At 40.7% G+C, this 26,536-nt stretch overlaps 1 protein-coding gene across 2 annotated transcripts; it reads right to left on the bottom strand.

Moving 5' to 3' along the window:
- On the bottom strand, positions 1–26,536 carry C1galt1 (core 1 synthase, glycoprotein-N-acetylgalactosamine 3-beta-galactosyltransferase 1). 2 transcript variants are annotated; one of them, XM_075953444.1, is made up of 4 exons: positions 26,330–26,536; positions 12,313–12,549; positions 8,399–9,066; positions 1–4,659 (listed from the first exon to the last, which is right to left on the bottom strand). In XM_075953444.1, the coding sequence occupies exons 1-4, from the start codon at positions 26,334–26,336 to the stop codon at positions 4,444–4,446; spliced, it is 1,128 nt and encodes a 375-aa protein (XP_075809559.1). In that variant the 5' UTR covers positions 26,337–26,536; the 3' UTR covers positions 1–4,443. The 2 variants fall into 2 exon arrangements, with proteins under 2 accessions (XP_075809559.1, XP_075809561.1); XM_075953446.1 differs by lacking the exon at positions 26,330–26,536 and adding an exon at positions 25,945–26,301.

Genomic DNA, 26,536 nt, shown 5'->3' with positions numbered 1-26,536 from the left:
TTTGAACATGGTCATTTATTTTATGCAGTTGTGTGAATCCATTGTTTAAAAATTCTCAAAAGGCACTTTAAAAAACATTTAAAAATACATTTTTCTGACTAACGGTGATTACTTAAATTAGCAAGTCACCAGACATTTTTAAACCCTTCATTGACACTATTACTTTAAATACTTTGTAAATTCCAAAACACAAACATTCAATGTATAATACAACACACTGCTCAGCAGTGAGGTTAGTTCCCCTCTAATATTACACTTCACGTCGATCACCCACTTACAGCTCCCTGCAGAGTTACTCACGCTTAACAAATGTAACCAAGAAACTCAGGAGGTAAGGGAGTTTAAACGAAGCACATTCAACTCTAATGCTGCTTTTAAGTCGCTTCTCTAAAGAGACTATGAAGTTCTCATTTCAATCACTGTGAAGATTTCAATACAGCTTGATTTATAACTGTAAGTCATCTTTAACCAACAGAGGTTAGTGTGAAATATACCACACAGCTTGTCTATCACATTTCCCATGTATGTTTCTAGCAGGCCTAATACAAATCAAGTGAAATGAAGTCAATGTATTTCTTCTTTTCTTTTAGAAGAAGTAAATATCTTTACTTCCTTTAATTACTGATGTAGAATTGTTTGAGGCTGTACACGGTCAATCAGGGCAAGTAGCCTGAGAGCCAGCAGACTACTGTTGTATTTTCAGTCTCATGGGAAACCTTAGTGTAGGAATAAAACCATCACAGATGATAGGCGTTCTGGCCACCCAAGTCAGTCACAAGGAGACAGCACTATAGGGAGCCAAAAGTGGAGGTTAAGCATAAAGGAAATATCAAATACAGAATAATGACCTCGTGAACCGAGGATGCAAGGAAACAGGTAGGAAGGAGCTAACAAACCAGTGAGGATGTCTTTCAAGTACAACAGGGTCTCCATCTGGCAATGCAGCCTGACAGGATAAGAGGGTAAAACGATGCAAACTCAAGAAACAACTATGAAAATAACCAATCAGCAAACCCAATCACCACAACTCAAGACAGTATGAACTGGTCCGTGATTTATTTTGTCATCCTTTGTAGTAGCAAACTGACCTCTGAAATCCAGATACGTTCAAACCGTCCAAGAGAGTTCAAGTGGGATAGAAGCCTGCTTTGTGTCTATGGATTCCCACTAGAAAAACAAGCATATGACTAATAGAGAACATGAGACTTCATTAAATCTTATGCCTCGAAACCACACTGCAATCAGTTATTCACATGGCAGCGATCTTAATCTAAAAGATGGCAAATAAACCATTATCCCCTAAACTCTTGTTTAATGTGCTCTACCATATACTTGGGAGAAAAATTTTGCTTCATTAGATCATAGGATAGGTGAACGATTTTTAAAAATGACAAAACTTAAGCGGATGGTATGAATCAGCAGAAAATTCTTGGCATATTATAAAGTAGCATTTTCAATTTCTGCTGCAAAGTTTTAGCAACCAGTGGATATTTTCCATATTAATTTACAGATGTTTTAATGAATCCATATGTACATATTAGTACTTACTGACCCCTTTCTGCTTAGTGCGAAATGACTAAACTTGGAGAATTGCAGCTTTTGAGGGTCCTGATAAGAGTCACTATAGGAAAATTAGGAATTTTGCCGAAACCAATGATGCACGGGTCCTTTAAACTCTCTAGCATTTTACCTTTAATATAGTATGGTCCTGGACTACACTGATTTAGACATGTTTTAGTCTTTGAAAAATGCCTCTGTCCTGGGCAGAAATCCTGAGTGTTCCAAAGACTATTTGCACCAAAATCATGTAGGTAAACAGGTAATGGTTCTCAACATGGGATTAGTAAGACTAACTTGAGGAGTTCTTTAAATGGAACTGCTACCCACTATCCTGGAGTTTCTGACTTAGGTGGTCTGGGCAGGTGGGAGAGCCACACAGGCTACCAGCAGTGCCAATTTAGTAACTCTCATTAGAAGGTATCTGGTTATGAATGTATATTCCAGGGCCTCATGCTCAAAATCAACACTTGAGATCTCCATCTCAAACTCCAGGTAAGGGTGTGAGAATCACAATTTATGAATCACTATACCAATTATGTTGTTTGACCACTTGGACTATTATTGGCTAAAAGTACCAGATGTTATATAGTATTCATATGTCTCTCTGTGTGTATACATATTCATTATTACATACATACATATATACATGTATATGTATGCATGTGCATATGTATATACATATATGTGTATGTACATACATGTACATGTATGTGTTTATAGATATACAACTAAGCCTAGAGCTGACATAAACCCCACACAGGTCTGGATCATAAATCCCGGCCTTCTTACTATCACTGTGAGTGGAAACAAATGAAGTCTTTGAGCCTTAGCTTCCTCATCTACAACATGGCCTAACACCCATCTTGAAGTCAACACAAATGCACAGAATAGCGCAGTATCTGGCGCACAGCAGGCACCAGATGGATACGATATGTTATGTAAATATTTCCTTCTAATCTGATTTGATCATCTCATTTACCTAAGTCAAATTATTTATACTCCAAGGTAACAGAGTAAAAGCTTATACTTAAAACCATGCCCTATTCTGGGCCAGATAAGGTTCTAACGACCTTATGTCTATTCATTTCTATAATTCTCATTAATATCCTGTGAGGTAGGTAGTATCATTCTCCCTAATTTTTAGATGAGGAAATCGAGGCACAGAAAGATTAAGTAAATTGTTCAAGGTTACACAAACAGTGATGGAGGAGGAACTTGGGCCAGGCTTCATGACTCCGCAGCCCAGGCTTCACCGCAGCATTCACTTCCTATGAGCAACTGTTAGTAAAGAGGGGTAACACACATGGAACACAGGTAAAGAGCTGCTCAGAGAACGGAGGAGAGAGCCTCGGGTATCGGCACTACCATGAGAACAACTCAAACCAAGTTAATTTGTAAAGTTGCTTTGATTTTCATCATGTGGACAGAGTGATCCATAACTAGCCAACGATATAGCCACCCCTTCAAATATATCATCTATAGAGGTTATGGTTTTGGCACAATAAATATAAAGTATATTTATTATTTAGCCAGATTACAGAGTCAGTGGTGTAATAATCATGCAAAATTAGCATAAGAAATGCAAATTATTCAAAATTAAAAATAATCTAGTGGAATTTACTAGTGTAAAATACTCTGTTCTACACTCAGTATTGCTAATGACAAAAAGAGAAGTTCTCTATCCCTCAGAAGTGCTCTGGAGTTAGGACGGTCCACACTGCTTCTGACGCGGTTTCGAATGGGGCTCTGCTGTTAGGACCACAGCACCACAATCATCTCCAAGTGAGAATTCAGCATGACACAAGTTGTCATTTACAAATAAAATAGACGACAGTTTAGTTTGTCTGTGTTCTTTACTTGCTAGTGTTTTTAATTGATTCTGGCCAAAAACCACATTCAAAATTTTTGCCAGTGTTAACAGGCACATCAGACATAAAATTAATTTTAAAAGTGCTTTAAGCAAGTTATGAAAGGCACAACAAATTCCATCTCCACAGGATGAAAATAAAAGGAACGATAATTTATAGTTGGAAAGACTTTGAAATGATCGATTTACAATGCCATGAATAATTCCCGAGAGTGGTACCAATACAAGAAAAGCTTGTCCAAACAGCATTAAATCTAATTAGGTTACCCACAATTAATAATGGGTGGATTTTGGAACAGAATATTATTAAACACATGTTTTATAGAATGCTGTCAATGCTTTGAGTACATAAGCATGACCAGTGAAAATGGTATTCAAGGGTCAGACACCTAGAAAGGAGACAACGGGGACTTGGTACAAGGTTGATGCTACATAGAACTAAGTATATACTGTAGTCAAGGCTCAGAATAATTGGAAAATGTGGTTTATTAGTGAACTTCAGGGGGCATTCTTATGCTATTTCTTCTTGAGGAAACACTGCCAATTATAAGTCATACAATCGCAGCAAAGTTTTCAGGCGGCAACTGGGAGGCTGGTTTGTATCATACACGTGAGCAGAGTGTATACTGAGCGACAGTATTTCTTTCTAGTTTTAAGGCAGATCTGTTCAGCATTGTGTTCTCACGGTGCGGCGTAGTAGGTGATCACAAACGGAACCCCTCCAGCTCTAGTGACAACAACACACACTGTCAGGAACAGAGGACAGAGCCTTTCTAGCTCTTCTGTTACCATTTAAAACACAAATTCTTCATATATATTTATATTTATATATTACTGTATCAAAACACATTTTAACAGACTTCACAGCTCTTTAAATGCTTCAGATTATAGTCATCCATTGGAAAAAATTCTATATGGAATATTCACTTCCGATCAGTTCCTCACTGGGATTTCAGGATTCTGTCAGAAAGGAAGAAGTCCTTCAGTGCAATGTAGACCATTTGACCTCAGTCCACTCACGGTCGTTTTTCAAGGTTGCTTAATTTTACTTTCGTATCTTCGTTTTTGTTTGCTTGATTAATTTCTTTTAGTATATCCTCGGGTAAGGCAGGCTGATATCTGTATAAGTAGCCATATGGACGAAGATGATACACGAGGTATTCTAATTCATACATAGTTGTCGAATCGACATAGTGAAAAGAAACTGCAATATCAGAACAGCAACCAGGACCCTAAAACACCAGAAGCAGACAGTGTTAGTAAGGGCACAGTAGCACACATCCACACATTCACACCCGTTACAATCTGAAACATCAAAGCTTGAGGGAGAAGGCAGGGGTGCCTAACCCATCAGATGGTATAAGATGCCAACAGTTCTCTCCCTTCCCAAGAATTTAAAAACAAATAAACCTGGAACTATCACAACACTTTCAACTAAAACTGTGTTTTCTTATTTTTCGTGCTTAACCATTTAAATTCTTGATTTCTTCAAATTAAAGGGAGAGCTGTATAAAGAATAAGGCTTTATTTGCTGGCGTTTTTAGTGACTGGCTCAAATACTGTTCTTAAGCACTATAAATAAAATACAGTAAGCAAAAATGAAAATCTACGTACTAAAGAAAAAACAAAGTAGCCCCTTGTGGGGGACTCCAAGTTACTTGAAGACTGCATGACTTTCAGGGGAGTAAAATCATCAGCTATACCAATGTTACAACAGGCAGATTCAAAGCCGCTTTAAAGTTCTCAAAGGGCTAAGGATATAACACAGTAGTAGAGCACGAGCCTCGTAGCTGTGAAGGCTTAGGTTCAGCACTGAAAACAAACTGTCTACATTTTCATATATGCTAGTTAAAAAGCCCAGTAAGAAGTTCCACATATACTAAATATGTGGGGGATATTTAAATGTAGCCACAGGGAGGTGGAGAGATGGTTCAGTGTGAAGAGCACTTGTTGCTCTTGCAGAGGACCCAGGTTCAGTTCCCAGCACCTACACACATGGTAGTAGCTCACTATCACCCATAACTTCCCTTCTGACCTTCTGGGGCACAGGGAACACACACATGCAAAACAGTCACACATAAAATAAAATAAATCTAAAGCAAACACAAGCTACAACAATCTGAGGAAAACTATAAATTTAACCAAGGACTCTAAAAACGTCTTGGCATTTTCATTAAATTAATGAGTTATCTGCAAAGAAAGGGACATCACAGTTGCCAAAACAATTCAGAAGCAAAGAGAGGGAGAGTAATGCACATTGAATGGTTTAAAAACTTCTTAAAGTAAAAGGTTCAAACCAATACAGCCAAATCCCAAAAAAACGGCAACAGCACCACAGTCAGATCCCGACCCTCCCATAGGTGATGCTATGTAGACGATGAAGCTGCACTGGACGCGTCTAAGAAATGATCCTATGATTCGGAGAAATCGGGAGCTCTCCATCTCGACTGTGCGCTGTTTCAGACAGACTACAGTTAGTGTAAAAAAAGAAATGCCTGAAATAAAGAGTAAACTACATTTTGTCATTTCTGAACTACATTCTTCTGACCAACCGATCTAACATCTTAAGTTGCGACCTAAACAACTCTGCAGGCAGGTGCAGCGGCACAGCTCTGAAACCACAGCACTCAGGATCTGAGGACCGCCGCAGGTTCAAGGCCAGCCTCCTTTCTCACAAGAAAGAATAAAGACCAAAGCAAAACAACCCAAAACTCCAACACAGCAATAAAATTTGTATTCTTAGTGATTATTACAGAGAAAAATATGTGTATTAAGAAACTCTTTAAAAACAGTAATTCACACTGCAAAGGGAAAAATTATTAAAACATTTGGTTCCATTCTGTGTGTTTTAGAACCTTCTGATAAGTTTTATAAGATTTATACAATTTCAATACTTGCATTTGTCTTAGAATCTTCAACCTAATAGAATACATTTTTCTAAAGACAACATTTTGTCACTTAAAAGCCACTATGATTCAAGTAGAAGGTACTTTATTTTGTTCCTATAAAGCACACTGTTAAATAGGCCCTCTTTTTACTCTTAGAAAGAAGGAAGGATATTCTACTGTTACAATATGACAAGCATTGTGTGCTTTTGCTGCTACTATACATGTATGGAATATCTGACACTCTTTATGAAATACTGTATGTATCTGGGTATATCTGTTACATGATTCTAATAGTGAATTTGAATATATTTTTATATGGGAAGAGGTTCAGAACTTAAGATAAAACATCAAGTTTCCTTATAGCAAAAAGAAAATGTACACCATTTGGAAATACTGGCTTGGAGTGGTACCCTGAAGTGTACTATTTATATGCTAGGGCCAGAAAAAGGATGGATAAAGAATTACTGACTTGCTTCAGGCATTACTAATCAATAAGTCTGAAAAGCAAGGTTTTATAATCCTAGACTCATTAAGTAATTCACTGTACTGGTGCTTATAATGGGCATGTAGTAATAGGAGCAGTGGGGCTGCGTCCCCAGTACCCCGGCTGCCTGGCTAGCTTATGCCCCGAAACAGTTACACGGACACTGTATTCTTTTAAACACTGCTTGGCCCAATATATCTAGCCTCTTCTGGGCTAACTCTCGCACCTGGACTAGCCCATTTCCAATCATGTGTGTAGCACCCCAAGGTGCGCTTACCGGGAAGATTCTAGCCTACGTCCATCCTAGGTCAGAGCTGAATCGCGTGAGTCTGCCCGGGAGAGGGGAGCATGGCATCTCTGAGCTCACTTCCTCTTCCTCCCAGCATTCTGTTCTGTTTACTCCTCCCACCTATGTTTTAACCTATCAGGGACAAGCAGTTTCTTTATTGCTTAACCAATGAAGTCAACAGATTGATATATGACACTCCCACATCATGGGCATATAGGGTTTCTCCTATCAGCAGCAAAATTAATTATAGAATATTAATATATTAAATTGTCACAAAGAACTCAGATGAAGAGAGCTATATCAATGTTAATATATATCATGTGTAAAAGTGGAAATTTGTACGAAGATGTAAGTGCTATAATGTGATTTTAAATCTACAAAACAATGCTGACTTATTGATGCATGTACCAACATGTAGGGAAATATGAACGCCCACGTGATAAAAACTAACATTTCATTCTTGGCAGTGTGTAGCTCAGGGAAAGAGATAAGAGAACTAGACTGGAAGTGGCAACAAGATTTCTACTGGGTAAAGTTGGATGTGTACATTGAGATAGTTCTCAAAAAGGACAACGTAACTCAGGCACAGCTGTGAGAAACGCACACTAAGATACAAACTAGAGCCATACTTATCATTAAAAACCACCATAGGCTATAATACACGGTAATTACAGGTAAATGACAGATAGATCACACCATTTTACAAATGAAAAAACTGAGGCCCAAAGATTAGCCAAATCTTGTACATCACGATCATTCAACTATGAAGTGAAGAACAGGATCTTCACCCTGGTAACTATAAGGCTCCTTATTTAGATTTTTACACGGCTTGCTGGCCTTACCCAAGTTTGGTTCCAGGTTACCTCCGTATGGTTGCCCAGCCCATTTCAGGTCACACTGTGTCCTTGATTAACTTTAGTGCTGTGGTTCTCCAGTTCTTCATGTTGTAGTGACCCCCAACCATAAAATTATTTTCATTGCTACTTTATAACTGTAATTTTCCTGCTGTTATAAATATAATATAAATATTTTTGGAGATAGAGGCTTGCCAAAGGGGTCACAATCCACTGGTTGAGAATCACCTGCCATCATCTAAAGTCACATCTTTCTAAGTGTGCCTATTCTGTAGCTCTTTGGGTAGAAGGTAAGAAAACTGGAACTTGATGTATTGACTTCTCTAAGCTAGTGGCTGGCATACAAAGGTATCAATAGATGTCTACTAAATGACTGGCTAGGACCTCTACTCTCATCTGCTTTGCTATACTGCCAGTGCATACATTAAAACAAGTAATACTAATTTCTAGACTTACCTCTACAGGAGGATAATAATTGTAGTTCCAGTACCAAAATGTTTTTGGTAGATAACCTTTGATCAAGTGGTGTTCTGGTACAAACGGGTGGAAAGTTTCTTTTCCAGTGGTGTCTCTGGAATCTCCAGCTTCTACGTTTATAATTTCCATGCACCTTCCCAGGGCTAAGTCTTCAATGGAGGAACTATGTGTACATTTCTCTGTTTTAAATGCATCTACAAATCTTCTCAAGGCTTCTTTGCTTAGTACATATCCTGCTCCTCCACTCATGTATCCCTGCTTCACATAGGGCTTAAACCTTCTCCCAAAGTAAATGGGTTGTTCAGGGTTATACTTTGACAGAAGCCATCTCAGATTGTCCAGTATGACATATGTGTCATCATCTGCTTTCATAAACCAATCCGCATCTTCTAAATAATGGTCATACACATACTGAAAAGCTTTAATTGTTTTCCAGTAGAGCTGCTCTCTGCCTTCTTTGGTTTTCAATCCCACAGTAGGGAAGTCTTGATTTTCTTCTGAACTCATAAATAATACTTTATTACAACGCTGGGCCCATGTAGCTTTGACATGTTTGGCCTTTTTCTCTAGATTTTGAGGGCTTGTCATAACCCAACAAAGAATTTTAACTTTCTGATAGAGGTTCTCAGCAATGTCCGTGTTCTCATCTATCAAACAAACATTTTTTAAGAGTTACATTTATACAGACATAAAATCCTAATAAATCATACCCAAGAAACTTTTCATAAATTATTTCCAAGGCTCTATTTACCCTCTGGGAAGGTGGTTGGAAGTGCGGTAGTGTAGCATGCTCCACCGCAAACCCATATTCAAAGACCATCTCACATACTCTTGCTACTTAACACTACACAGAAAGTAACAGAACATTCTTGGGAATTTCTCATTGCTGTGAATGGGTTTCTAAAAGACAGAAGAATAAAGAACAAAACAAAAAAAGCTCTGCTGCTGAAGTCACTTCATTTGAAGGTCATGAGTCAATTGTTACGAATTTCAACAAGTCCCCTCAGGTGTTCTTGAAGACTTTCATGCTAACATCAGCTGAAAGCATAGGAGTTAATGTAGGGTTGAGATTGCTCAGATAATACTAAGTGCGCTTCATTCCAAAATGCAAACCCAGCAGTTGGAAACAGAACAGAGCAATGGGCAGAGGTCTGAGTTCTGAAATTATCTAAAACAGTGTCTCTGTAAGCTATCGTTTGCAAAGACATAGGCGGCTCACATCACAATATACAGCTGAATACCATAACCATCAAATGAGGTTTGATAAAAATGCCTACTGCCCACTGTAGTGTGCTTAGGAACTTAAACTGACCCATAACCTAGGTGTAAACAATTCTCAAGCTGTCAGCCCACAATATGAGCATCACTGGTCTAGAGGAAGGGTTCAATTAGAAGATCTCGACTAGGGCTTCTTAAAAACATATTTTTCTTCTTTGAAAGTTGTATACATTTATACAGTATATATTGGTCACCCACCACTATATCTTTCCAACTCCCCAGTGTTCCACCCCTTCTTCCCCCAACTTCATGTCCTCTTTTTATTTTTATTATTATTAATAACTCAAGTTTAATTAGTACCATGCATATGTACGTAAGTGTGTGGCCATAGAGTGGGGCTTTTAAAATGAGATGTGGTAAAGTAGCAATATTTATTTCCAATTGTTAGAGGCCTATAAACATGGTAAAATTAATCATTAGAAAACTCTTAGCTTTGGAACATGTAAAATGCAAGCCCTCCACCTCTATTTTTAGATCTAGACAAAATCAGTTTGCGAATCCCTGCTTTACTCCTGATTTCAACACTTGTTTGGTTACAGACCAGTGCGTCTATAAGCCGCACTTGATAAGAACGCATCAGTTAATCCTAAGAAGTCTCACCTGTAGAAGATTAACAATGAGGTCGTGTTAGTTAACTGAGTAGAAGAGAACAGAAGGAAAGGTGAGGTGGCCATGAAAGAATGCTCGTGCCATGGAATACAGGAACTCAGTCCAGAGGAGCAGGCGACTGCAGTCTGCAGTTAGAAAGCTTCCACTGCCCGTGGAACTAAGAAATCAATCTCTTAGTCACACAGACACACCAAAATGGACAGCAAAAATGGCTGTATACAGGACGAGATTTATCCCCACAACTGGGAGCTGGCAGACCCTTTCACTTCTTCATTTATTAGTTTCTTTGTACACAACAGCTGTATCCCAGAACAGACGTGGGAATATGAATGAGAAACATTTCTTGCCGGAACAGAATTCACAGCTTAGCAGGGAACTTCACAAGCAAACCAGTAATTGTTGCATAGTAGGAAATGCAGTGGTAGAAAGATTTTTTTTTAATAAGATACATTTAAGTGTATGGGTGTTTTTGCCTGTATGCATGTCTGTAACCACATGGCATGAAGTGCCCAAGGAGGCCGGAAGAGGGTATCTGATCCTTCTGGAAATGGAGGGCCCCTATTGTAAGCCTCAGTTTGGGTGCTGGAAATCAAACCCAGGTCCTATGGAAAAAACAACTAGTACTCGTAACCACTGAGCCATCTCTCCATCCAGTTGGACAGATGCATGTTTAAAGCGTCCTGAGTGCTGAGGGAAAAGAAAGTGTAGGGACTATGAAATGAGAGCAGGGATCTAAGGATGTGGGCAAAGCAGAAGGAGAAATGAAGTGGCTCCAGAACAGACATGCAGAACAAGGGTCTTCAGGAAAAGCTCACTAAAGGAAAGGACAAGAAGAGGCAGAGCGAGCTGGAAGCCGGTCTTGGAGAAAACTTATTTGGACTAAGAGCAAGAGATTTTGGAAATGGCAGTGTAGAACTGCTAGTTCAGTAATAACTGGAACCAAGTGAGATGAATAAGGACTGTCCCACAGTTTCACAGTTCCCAGCTCACAGCAACAGTGCTAGATAAAGGAGAAAACATGGAAATGCTGTTCTGGAACCAAGTGAGATGAATAAGGACTGTCCCACAGTTTCACAGTTCCCAGCTCACAGCAACAGTGCTAGATAAAGGAGAAAACATGGAAATGCTGTTCTGGAACCAAGTGAGATGAATAAGGACTGTCCCACAGTTTCACAGTTCCCAGCTCACAACAGTGCTAGATAAAGGAGAAAACATGGAAATGCTGTTCTGGAACCAAGTGAGATGAATAAGGACTGTCCCACAGTTTCACAGTTCCCAGCTCACAGCAACAGTGCTAGATAAAGGAGAAAACATGGAAATGCTGTTCTGGAACCAAGTGAGATGGATAAGGACTGTCCCACAGTTTCACAGTTCCCAGCTCACAGCAACAGTGCTAGATAAAGGAGAAAACATGGAAATGCTGTTCTGAAGTAGGGAGGACTAGGAATTCAATTTATACAGTTTTGAGAGGCTGAAGATAAACTCAGTAAAGAAACAGCAGAAATGAACATTCCAAGAACTGATGACATCAAACAGACAGAGCTAAAGGACAGAGACACAGAGAAGGGATATACAGAAGACCCGCCTGAGAAAAGTTTGGTTTCAGGGATAAGAACCAGGATAAATGAAGCCACTGTAACATCTACTCACTATCCTTACTTCTATACCTCTTCGACCCTCAAAAAGAAAAATGATTAGTTAACCACTGACTAATGTGTAAAATATATACATCTTATGTGTTTCTCTAGGGTAACAAAACCCAAACAGTTTATATAAGAAAAATTCTCAAAACTTCTATCATGGTTTATGAACCATATCCATTTAAAATGATTAACTTCTTAAATAAATCTTAGGTTTTTCTCCCAAGACAAATGAATCAAAAATCACCTTAATATCTAACACATAGGGTTCATTTCAATCAACAGTTGTAGGCAGCAATACAATGAGATTTATGTAACTTCCCGGCACATTCAACAGTCAAATACTTCTTACAACACATACTTTACCTTTATGTTGGCTAGAGTCTGCATTGAAGTCCACTTGTCCCTTGAGGTGACTGTGTCCATTATCATCTAAATGTCCAGCATGAGGGTCATTATGAAGCATACTAGGCTGGGTGTCACCTTCCTCTCCCAACAAAATACTGAACAGTTGAGAACATAAAAAAAATCCTATTGCTGATCCACAGAGGAAGATTAAAAAATTCAGCCAAGATTTAGAGGCCATTTCCCGAGAGTGTATTTCTGTAAAAGAATAATAATAATTAATAAGAAATAATAATTTAAAAATTAGCATCCTGTTATAAAAGTGTAAAGCGATCTACATTATCAAGAAAAAAAAAATCCTGAGGTTTAGTTTTCATGTGTGGCTTTCATGGTCCTGTGTGAACAATTCTAAGCTCTGTTGGCATAGAGCTGGGATCTCCTCTCACCAGATCCACCATGAGCCAAGCTTGTTTGCAGGATCACTTTCACGCTCGGCTGTCAGGTCTAGCGCCTTCACTTTTGTAGCCATCACCATTTAGTCTACTCTTCAATGTGGAGTAAGCAAACCCTGGGAAGAGCTAGAAATAAAATGCTCCAGGGTTTGTGAGCTACATACTGTCTTTCCTCTTGTTCTTTAAAAAAACTGATTATACATCTCCATTTTTCTCTCATACTTTCCTGTTAAAATTGAGGTGGCTCTTACACGGTGGTACTTTACAAAGGCTCCGTGTTAAAATTTATTTGGATTTGTGGCCTACCTGGTAGAAGTAAAACTAAGGAAAGCAGCTAAGAGATCTGAGAACAGGCACCCACTAGGGTCATCTCACATCTCTCTTTTCCTTTCTTAAGAATTCCGGTTTGCTTGGAACAGGGTCTTAAGCAGGGCAACTTGGTATGCAGTGTAGTTTTAGAGGAATCCTATCTCCACTTTCCAAGTGCTGAGATTACAAGCAGGGATCAGGTCTGCCTCAAGATTTTCTTTCTTTCTCTTCTTTCCTCCTTTAAGGAGAACTGTGCTATTTATTTTTTTTAAATTACCCAATCCCTTTTCTTACAAGACACTGCTTCTCTGTGAGCATGAAACTTCTGGCAAAAAGCTGATGCAATTCCTCTATCTGGGATCTTGTCTTTGATACTTGTTTGAAATTTCTATGCCTTAGGAACACATTTCAATCTGTGTCTTCTTATTTGCTACTTGGAACAACTCAAATAAACTCTCTTCACCATTCTGGACCCCAGTTTCTCCTAAGAGCCAACCAAAATATTCTCTGGAAAAACTTTGAAAGAAGACAGACAAGGGAGGAAGCTAAACAAAAGATCCTAAGTGAGGTCACAAGGAGGACAATTTAACTCAATCCGTCAAGGCAGAACTGGTTGATCCTTGCTTGAAGTCAGCCTTAGGAAGAAAATGTTCTAGCAACTTCTACAGCATTTACACTGGCAATGCAGCTTCAGACGTAGTTGGGCAGCCACATTCCACAGAGAACAGGGAACTAGATGTTGAGACTGAGCACCAGCACCAGGACAAAGTGACCCTAACTAGCCTTTGGAAAGAGAGAGCCGTGGCGTCATCTGCTACCATGGTTTTGAGGTAGGGAAAGCTAAAAACTAACTAGTTGTTAGAACTATGAAATTCCAATAGGGTTGCCCAATGATGCACTCACATTAGATCAATTTACGATTGAGGAACTGTAAATTATGAAGTCAGCTAAGAATTATCAGACCTTTCAGGGAAAGCACTACATAACTAACAAATCTAAGAACATGCCAAGTCTATAGTTCACGGTAGGAGCAAGCCAGTAAGCAACAGCCCTCCATGGTCTCTCTGCATCAGCTCCTGCCACCAGGTTCCTACCCTGTTCAAGTTCCTGCCCTGACTGCCTTCAACGATAAACTGTGATACAAAAGGAAGTGAAATAAACCCTTTCCTCCCCAAATTGCTTTTGGTCATGTTGTATCACAGCAACAGAAACGTTAACTAGATGCTAAACTAGCAAACCCTAAGACAGATACTCAACTTATTATGCAGTTATCGCCCAAAAACCTCACTGTTAAAACTATTTGAGTACAGAGAAAATTTATTTAATAACCTGATATCATAAAATCATAAAAATTGAAAAACACATTGAACGATTTAAAACTCTGATGTAGGGATGGTTCCAGTGAGCAAGTGCTTGCTGCATAAACCAGACTACCCAATATTAATCCTAGAACTCACAATGGAAGGGAGAACTAAATACTGAAATACGATCTCTGGACCTCCACACAAGTACTGCAGAAAGTACATACCCATACCCATACATCACATACTATAGGGATTTTCTTAAATTCCTGCATTATCATTAAACAGAATCCTGACCTGCACTGACTCCCCGTGGGATTAGATTCTGATAAGTTCAACGTAAAGGCAAACAGTTAAAGGCCACGTGTTCTATCATGAGGATAGAATCCTGGCGAATTGTTTCCTGTCAGTAAAAACTTCCAGAAAGCAAAATAAAGCCTCTTGTCTGCCACAGTTGTTAACAATGAGCCTTTTCTCAGGACAGTAGTAAGTCTGTTCTTCAACTTCAGCCAAAAGGAAGCAAACTACAGTGCTTCAGTACTCTGAAACACTGCCTGGCTTGGGTGACCACAAGGGGCACACCTATCTATCTTCATAGCTCTATACTCTACCATGTCATCATGACGATTGGAATTCCCACTCCATTTCTCAACTTAAATTGAAAATTTTAACTTATTTTTTCACTTTTAATGGGCATATTGCGGTTTCTCTTTAGCATGCCCACATGGCCCCTGTTACCATTCTAACAGTTTGGAGCCATTATTTAATAAAAACAAAGGTTGACAGTGGAACTTATAACCAGCGTGTGCAGCATAAACCCCTGAGAAGGCTAAGCTGGCTAAGCCTTTCCAATGCCCAGGAGAAAATCAAACGGCTAACCCTGGCAGACAAGTTCCAGCTCTAGTGCATCTCTCTGCCTTCCCGCTTATCTGTACTACTTAGAAAGCCCTTTTTCTCTCTCTCATGTATTACATCCCGACTGTGGCTTCTCCTCCCTCTCCTCCTCCATGTCTCTTCAGAAAAGAGCAGGCCTCCCGGGGATATCAACCTGAACACGTTAAGCCCATTCTTAGAGTTTGCCATGAACTTTTGTAAGGATGGCTCTGACTCTTGCATTTTTCTGCCCTGAATAACCTATCACATTTTATCTTATAGACAGATTAGCTTTGGTATTCTGATACCCATGGCTCAATCATCACAAGTAAATTAACTACTTGTAATTAACATGCAGCCCTTCCTGTTCCTCCACTCACACCTCTACGACACTCATGCATTATCAGAAGGCTATGCACCTCTCTACCAATAAACTATGAGCTTCCTAGATTTGTTATTTTTATGGTCACTGTGGCAAAACGCTTCATATAAACAGCAGAAAGGAGGAAAATTTTATCTTGATTCCCACTTTCAACAGATTCAGTCCATAGTTGCTTGGCCCAGTGTACTTGAGCCATCAAGTACATCACATCAGTAAGAACAAGTGGCAGAGTCTCTTCTTCAGTTTCGGCCAACAGGAACCACTGGCCATGATTTAACACACTGGAAGCCTCCCAGGCATAGCTAATATTCTCGAAGCCCCATCAGTTCTGTGCCACCAGCTGCCTGAAACCCAATCCAGGGCACGGCCTTGAAGACTTAGTAGATTATTTTGGAATGGTTTCTCTTTTTCCCTATCTCTATCTTCATGAGAACAAAGCACCCTTTATTGGCATCAATTACCAAGACGTCTACCTTCTGAGACTAATAAATTGCCGTATCTATAGCTACTTCTTCCCTTGCCACAGTCACAGTATCTACTGAGACACTAAACTTGAGAGCCTAGGTTAACTTTACCAATTATGATGAACGTATCCGTGTCCTTAGATGTTCCCCTACTAAATTAAATATTAGTTCAAGATAAAGGTGTAAGTTATTACAACCATTATTGATGCCATAGTACTGCACCAGAGGCACACACCAGTTCAAGTGTATAAAAAAGTAAATAATAAAAATAATAGGTATACGTATATTTGTAAAAAAAAATAAGTTAACTGATAATTTGACCGACTGAAGAGTTGGAAACACTTTAAAAAGTCATTTAAAGGTGGCTATTTGTGAAGTGAATCACACTTTTATATACAGATTATAAGTAATTATGCAGAAAATCATTGTAATAGCAAGAAAAGCTGTAGGCAACAAAGAGTAACTATCGTGTTAAAAGTACAAGGTTCACATAAAGGGAGCTACAATTCCACTCAAGGGTGATGAATTGAAAGACGAGACACATTTTTGACATGTGAACAATCAATAGATTCTGGGGAAAGGGTAGGCTAGTATTAGGAACGTTTTCACCCAGACATTATATGGTATTATGTTAACTATTTTAGAACTCTAAGATAAACTATCAACGGCTCAAAATTTCCTACGGAAGACTTGGAAAGTAAGGTAAATTGTAAGCGATTTCAGTTAATTTCACCTCTTAGAAGTAACTACCATCTTTCCCTCTACAAGGCCTGCTTGGTAGGTAGCTGTCTGTAGAGTACATATTTGTGGGGCAGTTGTTTGAAGGTTATGGGGACAAAGGTGGGCAAAAAAAATCTGTCTTCTGAATCCTATAAACTGCTGACTGCTGCTTCTGATCACAGATCTGGATACAGACGGGCAGTCACTACTGATATACCCATCCGCCCTCGTAAGCCCATCCCCTCTGGGTAAAGTGACTTCAGGGGATTTGAAAGGCTGATACCTTCCCCATCCCTTTCTATTTTCTTCTCCTCCACCTCCTTTTAGGAACTAGACATTCAGAACTAAGACACCCACAGGAGCAACTGCATGCACAAGGGCAATGACAACGGCAGAATGGAAAACCTCAGAAATGCCTTGTTTATACTGATTCTTACCAGAGACGGACTACAGCAATGTAAACCAAAACACCAAACACCAGCAAAAGCGACAGTCTGATTTCATGATCACATTATTAATTGGAAACATGTTTTCTTTTTCAAATAACACAAGGAACACAAGGGAGAAAATATGATTCATGTATAGCAATGAGGAAGCGAAACCCAACAACTGTTGCTAAGACAGACCTGACGGTCATCTACTAGACAATAACTCTGAAGAAACAGAAAACCTAAAAAGGAAACCAAATAAAAAAATCTGAAGCTTAAAAGCATTGAGCATTATTAACTAAATTTAAAAATCTACTAGAAGAAGAGGGAGGGAGGGAGGGAGGGAGGGAGGGAGGGAGGGAGGGAGGGAGGGAGGGAGGGAGGGAGGAACAAACACAAATTTGAGCAGGCAGGAAAAGAAACAAACAGCAAGCCTGAGGACAGAACAATTGAAAGGCCCAAGGACTAACAAAGAGGAATATAAGGTCTGTGGACAGCATGAAGGAAGGAGTCCAGCAGAGGCACGGAGCAGGAGGGAAAGTCTATTCAGAGAAACAACCACTAGCAACCCCCAGATTCAATACAAGATTTCAATATTAGCACCCAACAGGCTGATCAGACTTCAGGGAGGATGATTGCAAAGATATAAACCAACATACATTTAAATCAAACCTTAGGCCAGAGACAATTTTGAAAGCACGAAGAAGTGATTCATGGCCTACAAGTGACTGTCAGAAGATTATCCTATTTCTCATCAGAAACTTTGGAGGACAGAAGGTAGTAGGCTGATATATTTAAAGTGTTAAGAAGAAAAAAAAAGTCGACCACGAATCCTACATCTGACAAAATTTTCCCTTCAAAGTGAAAGGGAACTTAAGACATTCTTGTGTAAACAACACCCAAAGCAATTCATTAGTAGAGACCTGCTCTGCAGGAAATGCAGACTCCTGTAAAAGTACAGCAGACCATAAAAAATAAAAATTAAACACACCGGTAAACAGAAAATCTCTTACCATTATAACTTAGGTTTTTAGCTCTACACTTGGTTCCCATATAATTTAACAGATAGTTTTGACACACAATGCATAAAGATGTAACTGTAGAATCAACAGTGAACTGGGGGAGTTAAAAAAGACATTTCTGTACACTATTGAGGTTAAATGGGTATGGACTCTAAAGCAGAGTTCCCTTGATACCCAAAGAAAAGAGCGTAAACAACAGGCTCAAAGAAAATGACATAGAAATGCAGTGTGTGTGTGTGGGGGGGGCTAGGAGACCACTGGGGGGGAGTCCCTCCTGGTTTGTAACTACTCTAAATGAAAATGGATTAAGCTCTAAAGGGCAGTATGGATAAACATGATCCAATAAACTTCCCATCCAAAGACACACAGTTGAAAGTAAAGCACAGAAGAGACACAACATACAGATAGTAATCAAGAGGACAAAAGATAAGACAATTATATGTGTCCAATAACAGACCGCTAAAACATCTGAAGGAAAAAATAAGCACAAATATATTTCATGATCATGAACCATAAGCCTTAACACTGTTAAAATACAGTGTTGATGTAGAGTCAGTATAATTAACAAAATGCTCTATAAAATCTTTAATAAAATCCCAACAATATTTTCAAACTAGAAAAATTATAATTTTTGGAATCAAGAGGCCCTAAAAAGTAAAAACAATAATTAACTTATTAGCAGCAAAAACAAACAACATAAAACCTTTTGTATCTAAAGACTTTATCAAGTTAAAAAAAAATCAAGGCACAAAATGAGTAAAACCCAAATCATATAAATAATTTGGGATTGATGGGGCTTATGTTATGTGATGAACTAAAACTCAAAAATCCGTTCAACTCAAAATGGACATGGGGCTTGAATAGTTCTAAAAAATGTTGTAAGACTTTGGGAAAATGAGAGCACAAATATTTAATTTTTACTTATTTATGTATTTATTTTTAAGAAGCCCTGGCTGTCCTGGAACCCAAACTGTAGTCTCACCAGCCTGGAACTCAGAGATCTGCCTGTCTGTCTCACAAGTGCTGGAATTAAAGACCTGCGCCACCAAGGCGAGCCAAGGAATGGGGAATTTTTGAACGGTGAATGGGTGGCGGAAATACACAATGCATACTGCACTTTAAAATAGGCTTACACTGAGGCATGGTGGCACACACAAATAATCTCAGCACTTGGAAGGTGAAGGCAAAGGGATTTAGGACTTAAAGGCCAGCCTAGGGCCACCCTGTCTCAAACACACATCCACATATGTTCTTTCTCATGACTAAACAAACCAGAGCTGAACAGAAAGATTTAACAATTAGATGTTGAGACTGGCAGGTCAATCACCATGTCTGTAAAAGCATATCAATTAACAACAGACTTGCTGTACAGCTCTACAGACTGCCAGAAAGCACAGCGCTTGAAATGCCGTCAGTGAAACTGACCCTCCGCTTTGTGCATGGCTGACCGATGATTCTGCATCTGAAGCAACCTCAATTTCCAACGCGGGGCTTCAGGGAAGGGTGGACACACAGAACATTCCGCAGCTATCTTACCTCCATGGTCTCCACACACCATGCCAAATCTTTACTAACCTTTTCCACTCCCAGTCTCAATGTGTCTGTAAAACTACTAAGCACTGTGACACTGGAATTCTGCCTCAACACCGCCCTCCTCCAAAGCCTATCCATACAGCACTGGTCTTCCTCAGTGAGATCTACTCTTTGGCAGCTGTGCCGACTCCCACGTGACTGCTAACGAATCACTTCCTCTTGTCCACCCTAGACAGACACCTGGCAGTCTTTACCAGAAGGATTTCATCAGGTTGAAGTGGTGTGGAAAAACAAACAATACAAAACAAGTACACGTGGAAATGGAATACATAATCCACACAGCATCTGACATCAAGGAAGGGACGGCTTATGCAAGGCATAGTATGAAAATAATTAGTCCTTTGGAAAAGACAAAAGCAACCAGCTGGGGCCTTTTCTAATAATTAATAATTCCAAATGCTTCTAAGATTTCAATATTTTAAAAACAGACTGGGAGAAAACATCTTTCTGCACATTTATCCAGTGAACTGAGAGCTTCTTCAGCTCAGAAGCTGGGCCTATAGAAAACCAGTTTACTCAGTAGGCAAGTCCTGGGGGCAAAGCGGCTGGCTCAAAGGCTGTTTCTTTATAACACGCTTTAACATGAGTGCACAACATAAAGACAGATGATTAACAACATAAAAATACAAAAGGAAATACAGAGTTAGTCAAGGCTGATCAATTTCACCAACGATTAAGGAAAGGTCAAAATGGAGAGGGTCTTTCTAAGCTAGCATACTGGCAGAATTTCTACAGTTTGTTAACAATACAGTACTTACTAACTGGAACTACACACTCTTACACATACTTTTACGGTCTTTTCAAAGAATATTAGGCAATTATCTCAGAAGTTTAACTGAATATACCTTGAACAATCACTTCAAGTCAGAAATTCAAAGCCTTTTAGATATTCGTAACAGTCATATGCTCATATGTTGGTTCACACAGCATTAAACTCCGCAACTGGGGGCTGGAGAGATGGCTCAGAGGTTAAGAGCACTGGCTGTTCTTCCAAAGGTCCTGAGTTCAATTCCCAGCAACCACATGGTGGCTCACAACCATCTGATCTGGTGCCCTCTTCTGGTCTTCAGGGATACTTGCAGGCCGAACACTGAATGCATAATAAACTAATAAATAAAAATTTAAAAATTAAAAAAAAAAACTCCACAACTGTTAAAAACAACGACCTACATGTGTTTATGAGGAAAATATTTGCACCTGTGGCTAATATTTTCACTGGTAATACAGTACATAGAGTATGATATGAAACAAAAGAGAGAATGAAGGGGGGACCTTTCAAAGGACAGGCAGAGCATTAGGTTTTATTTTTAACTCTACCCTGGCTCTCCCCCAAAGTCTGTATGAAACCTTGCCCGCCTATTATCTCTCCCACCTCCCACAAAAATAGCAGCATGTTGGTTCACACCTGTAATCCCAGCATTTGGAAGGTAGAGGTAGAAGGACCAGAAGTTCAAGGCTCTCCAGCCCCACAAGGCCTGGTCTCAGAAAAGACAAAGCCAACACAATGCCTGTAACTCCTGGTCCCTTAATGTCACCCCTCAGCAGCACTGACTTTACAGTAAAGAAATCCCCCGCTCTCCACTCCATCACGATCATGCATTTTCCCCAATATGACCTCATTTTAACTGCAGAAAAGACATTTTGTAAAACAAAGTACTAAAGCCAACATAGTACAGTTTCATTGTATGTTTTAAACAGTTAATACACACACACACACACACACACACACACACACAAATTTCTGTCTATGTAAAACAAAGCAGCTCCCCGCCATGCACCTGTATCAGCTCCGGCCCTGTTTGAGTTCCTGTCCTGACGTCCTTCAGTGATGAAGAGCAATGCTCAAGTGTAAGCCAAATAAACCCTTTCCTCCCCAACTTGCTTTTTGGTATGGTGTTTCATCACAGAAACAGAAACCCTAGCTAAGAGAGTCGTTTATCTAGAGAGTGAAAATGAAAAGTTACTCTTGATCATTTTCAGAATTCTCTAAGATTCACAATCATATGGACTCAAATATGCACGCACTTCCACCTTGACTACAGGCAACAAGACCAAAGCCAAAAAAAAAAAACAAAACAAAACAAAAACAAAAGTAGATCACTTCATCAGTTAATCTGTTCATCTTACCTTAAATACTGGTAATTATCTTAGCTACCCAGCAACCTATCCCTCTTTCACTCAGAATCTGATTGTTGAAACTAGAAATTGGGGGGGGGGGGGATTACGTGTACGGAGGGTGTTGGGGTCAAGCCCTGGCCTTACATGCCGAGCAGTCAGCTGTACCAGAGACACCACAGGCACACTCTACATGCTCCACTTACTCTCATCCACGTCCAAGCACCAAGTGTTGCCAACTTTACTTTGTCTTTCTAACATCTCTCCTGTGATCCACTGTCTCCTTTCACTCTGCTCTCATGGAAGCTCCTGATGAGCCTGTCTCCCCATACACGCTACTCTTCTGCTACTCGTCCCTACTTCACTCAAACAGTGGCCCTGCTGCCCCATGAATCATCACAGACTTCTACAGCCACAAGTGTGCAATGAACCATCTTTAATTAGCATGATGTATAAACCTCTGCTTGATGATTCTGCCCACATTTCCACTTCATCTCTCCACTAATCCATTCAATGAGCTTGATGTTAACAGATTCTCAACCACCCCACTAGCTCCACTATTCCTCCCGTGTTACCTGACTAAAATGCCCTCGTCCTTCCACTCCCTATATTCTCACCTCAGCGATTTGAAGTCACGTTTTCTGAATCCTGGTACCCAGGAGTAGCGTGAGCTAACTAGTGGCACTGCTGTGTCCTATTAGTGCGTAAGATGTTCAGCGGCTTCCCCTCCTCTGTTTACTAGATGCCAACAGCATTTCTACTAGTAGTGACAACCAAAGGCCTATCTGGACAAGAACCAGCGTTCTCCTGAGGAGTAAATCAACCTCAACCAAGAACCACTCCACTAGGAAAGCGCAAGGGCTCAGTGAGGACCTGGGTTCAATCCTCCAGAAGCCATGTGAAAAAGCAAGGTGCAAGCCAGGCCTGGGGAAGCAATGCCACCCTACCCTCCACAGGGACTGGCTGACCAGCTATTCTCACAGAATTGGTGAGCTCCAGGTTCTGGGAGAGAGCAACTGAGAAAGACCTGACTCTGACCCACACTGGCACAGGCATGCACTTACACACGCCCCTGCACTAACCTGGTGAAGCAGTTGCTCATATATACATAAGACACTTCAGAAAGAATATAGCAAAACTAGCTGCAACACCGATCATCTTTAGGGAGCAGGGTTACTAAGGTAACCAGAGGAGGAGAAAGCTTACTCTTCACATTCACTCTGTCTGGTACCTCTTCCGGTGAACTTCAGACTCGACTGCCTCCACCCTGGGCTGAACTTCATCTTTCAATTATTCCAACAGCCTTCTAGCCAATACTTCTCTTCCTCCCTTCTTTCTTCAGTCCATTTCTGCTTGCATGCCACAGTGCTCCTATCAGGTGAAATCAGACTCCATCGCCCATTTCCTCAAAAGCCTCTACCATCTGCCTAATTTCATTTTAAAAAGCCAAAACCTTAAAATGAGCTTTATCCAATACTGCCCAATTCTGTTTCCCCAGTGTGTTGTAGCTTTGGACTCCTTGCTTTGTCCCTTAACCACGTGTTGCAAGGTCTTCATGCTTGCTGTCCTTGCTTACACCATCCTCTCTCTCTCTCTGCTACTTGAGCTCTTTCCTTCTCAGGGGTCTTCCCCGGGCACATCTTAGCATTCAGCGTCTTTCACTCACCTTGTTTATATCTAGAAACAAGGCGTCTGACTGGTTAGCCTATCTGGAAGCCTGGTTACAAGTTTCCAAGTCAAGAAATCTGCAGTGAACTTTGAAAATTTGCCTTTTGAACAAGTTCCTATGAGCTTGATGCTATGAGCCTAGGCACCCCATTTTTATAACCAATGCTGCAGGGCCACATGGGGACAGAGACACAGGCTGGAGTGATATAGCAGAACATCAAGGACAACCTAAGACACAAAAGCCTAGAGCAAGGCAGCAGATTCTCTAGAGACAGCATAGCCTTGCGAACATTTTAAACGGCCCAGTGTATGGTGCTTTGTTTTGGTAGCCTCAGAACACTACAGCAACAGGAATGCAAATGGCTACATGGAGCTGGCTATAATTTCAATTCTGTGGTTAAAATGTGCTTCAGTATTCAGCTTTCATTGTAAAATAATCTGGTTCCCAAATTCAGACTCTCCCAATATTGCCTCCCTAGGCCCTGAACGCACCTCACAGTGCAGGGGCAAGGAATTTCTTCCAAGTTTCTCCCTGGCTTCTGCCACCTTCTAATGTGGCATGGAGTAGGGTATCCTAGCCCCGCCCCCGACCCTGGAGGAGGGCAACTGAATTAGGTGCAAAAACTTGAGTATACTTTGACATTTGTTTCTTGCTAGATTCATAGATAAAATATTAACTTCACATTTTATGGAGCAAGTCTTTCCTTTCTTCATTTGAAAGAATAAAGGAGATGTATTATGACATCTATAATCCATAAGTATATGGATCTCATCTTGCATGTTAATTTTTTTTTTTTTTTTGGTTTTTTCAGATAGGGTTTCTCTATGTAACAGTCCTGCCTGTCCTCAGACTTGCTTTGTAGACCATGCTGGCCTTGAACTCACTGAGATCCGGCCTATCTCTGCCTCCCAAGTGCTGGAACTAAAGGCTTGCGTCACCATCACCCGGCTAAATTTTTAATTTTTAAAAAGACCTTATTCCCACCAGATTTAGCATTAAAAATGTCTATCTTTCTTTTAACCTTGATAAGATTCTCAACTAAGTGTTTTACTAAAATCTCAATATTTTAAAAATTTTGTACTGAAAAACCAAAACTTTTGAGTGTAATAGGTAAATAGCAGCCATTAAGGTAACAATTCCTATTTACATTTTATTTATAAATCCACACAAAAAAATTCCAACCAATAATTTCACCACAAGATCTGTCTTTACATTACCATGAATTACAAAGCCAAGCTGCATAACACAATTTTCATTTCAGCAACCTCAACACAGAAACAGTATACAGCCAACATATTCACCATGAAGCACCTCTATCTACATACGATCAACCGAACATTAACTCGTTCTATGCACTCTGAAAGAAACTGCTTCTAAAATTTTCTTAATATTAAATTTATTCACAATTATAGGCTACATGATTGGGGGAAAAAAAACTTTAAGTGGCCAATAACCACAAAGTATTTGTAAAATGCTGAGTCCTCAGTAAGAGAAAACAGGAAAACATAAATTCCAAGTAAATCTGAGACAGTGAATAGCTCTCCACTAGTCCTGAATTTAAGTGACTCATACTTGCCTTCCTAAACTGCTCTTTTACTTAACATATGGTGAACAAAGTTAACTGTTTGGTAACTTGAACATTTACATTCATTAAATTTACAGCAAGGTGGCAGAAAATAGAAATTAAGATATACGTGCTCAGGATGCACCATTGTGCATAACGCTCATCTGACGTGTATCTGCTAAGAGCCTGGAAAACTGTCCTCTACTTTCTAAAAACTCAGAGCTCCACTTCCAAACTTAACCAGAACCAAACAACTTGTAATGTGCACAGCCCTTTTTCTTGGCATCCAGGCAGAGCTATCTATGGTCTATGCTCAACTCCCAGTAAATTACCATATTTCTGTTCCTTGCACGATGCCTAATTACTCAGTTTGATGCATAAAAGTTCTCACTGCGTAACTTTTTAATTCAGAATACGGTTTTAGTCGTTATAACCTAAAGTCAATATCGTGGCATCCACAATGAATAAAAAAAAAAAACTAGACTAGAAAAAAAATTTTTCCCAGAATGTAAGGGACCCTAAAGGAATATTCCCGCCGCTTGTTTTTTTTTAAACACTGAGAGTGGAAGGGAGATAAAAAAAAAATTTGTTTAAATCCCCAATTCTCAATCCCGAGTTACAGTCAACTCGTGCTTGAGACTATGCAAATTCAAAGCAGTTCCTTTAACTAGCCACCATCTAGAAATCCCATCAGACTTTGTTACCAGAGGGGAGGAAAAGAAATTTAAATCCTTGGTGCGAGCCGCAAGCCCCCAACACACCTGGCTAGTTTACTCAGCCGCAGGGAAACTTCCAACCATGATGAGGCAGCCACAGACAAAGCTGAGCGGCCGGCCGGCCGGCGGGCGACAAGGCTGGCGCTCGGGACCCGAGCGGCCGGGAGGTGCTCGCACCTGAGTGCAGGGCTGGCGGCCGCTGGGCGCGCGGAGGCCGGGGCGGGGCGGCGGGCAGGACCGCTAGGCGCTGGCCCGCCCCGAGCACCTCCCGCCGGACCCGCCGGGCACAGGAGAGCGCAAGGGCGGCCGCTCGCCCGCCCGCCCGCCGCCCAGACACCTGTTTGGCCGCGCTCCCGTCCCCCTCAGTCGCCCCTCCGCGGGCAGCCGAGCCCCGGGACCCGCAGCCCTCGGGCGCCTCCGCCCGCCCTACCTGACATCAGCCGCGGCTCCCTCTCGCCCCTCCCGGAGGCGGGGAGGAAGACGACGCGACCCTCGACCTTCGCTGCCCCGGCCGGCCGCAGCACGGGCACGGGCCGCTAGCCAGGGCCGCTCGCGGCCGCCCAGATCATCCCCCGGCGGCGGCGGCGGCGGCGGCGGCGGCCGAGGCGGGCCCGGCGCGCGCTCCCGCCGCTCGCTC

This window comes from Microtus pennsylvanicus, chromosome 19 (genome assembly GCF_037038515.1).
Source record: "Microtus pennsylvanicus isolate mMicPen1 chromosome 19, mMicPen1.hap1, whole genome shotgun sequence".
Taxonomy (NCBI): Eukaryota; Metazoa; Chordata; class Mammalia; order Rodentia; family Cricetidae; genus Microtus; species Microtus pennsylvanicus.
This window is presented reverse-complemented; position numbering and strand designations above follow the sequence as displayed.

Bases quoted from the DNA above. Each gene is read 5' to 3' on its own strand.
- C1galt1 (XM_075953444.1), bottom strand. The intron at 9,067-12,312 runs GTAAAGTATGTG...TTTGTTTGATAG, and splicing joins AGACTCTAGCCAACATAAAG to ATGAGAACACGGACATTGCT. The intron at 4,660-8,398 runs GTAAGTCTAGAA...CTGGTGTTTTAG, and splicing joins ATTATTATCCTCCTGTAGAG to GGTCCTGGTTGCTGTTCTGA.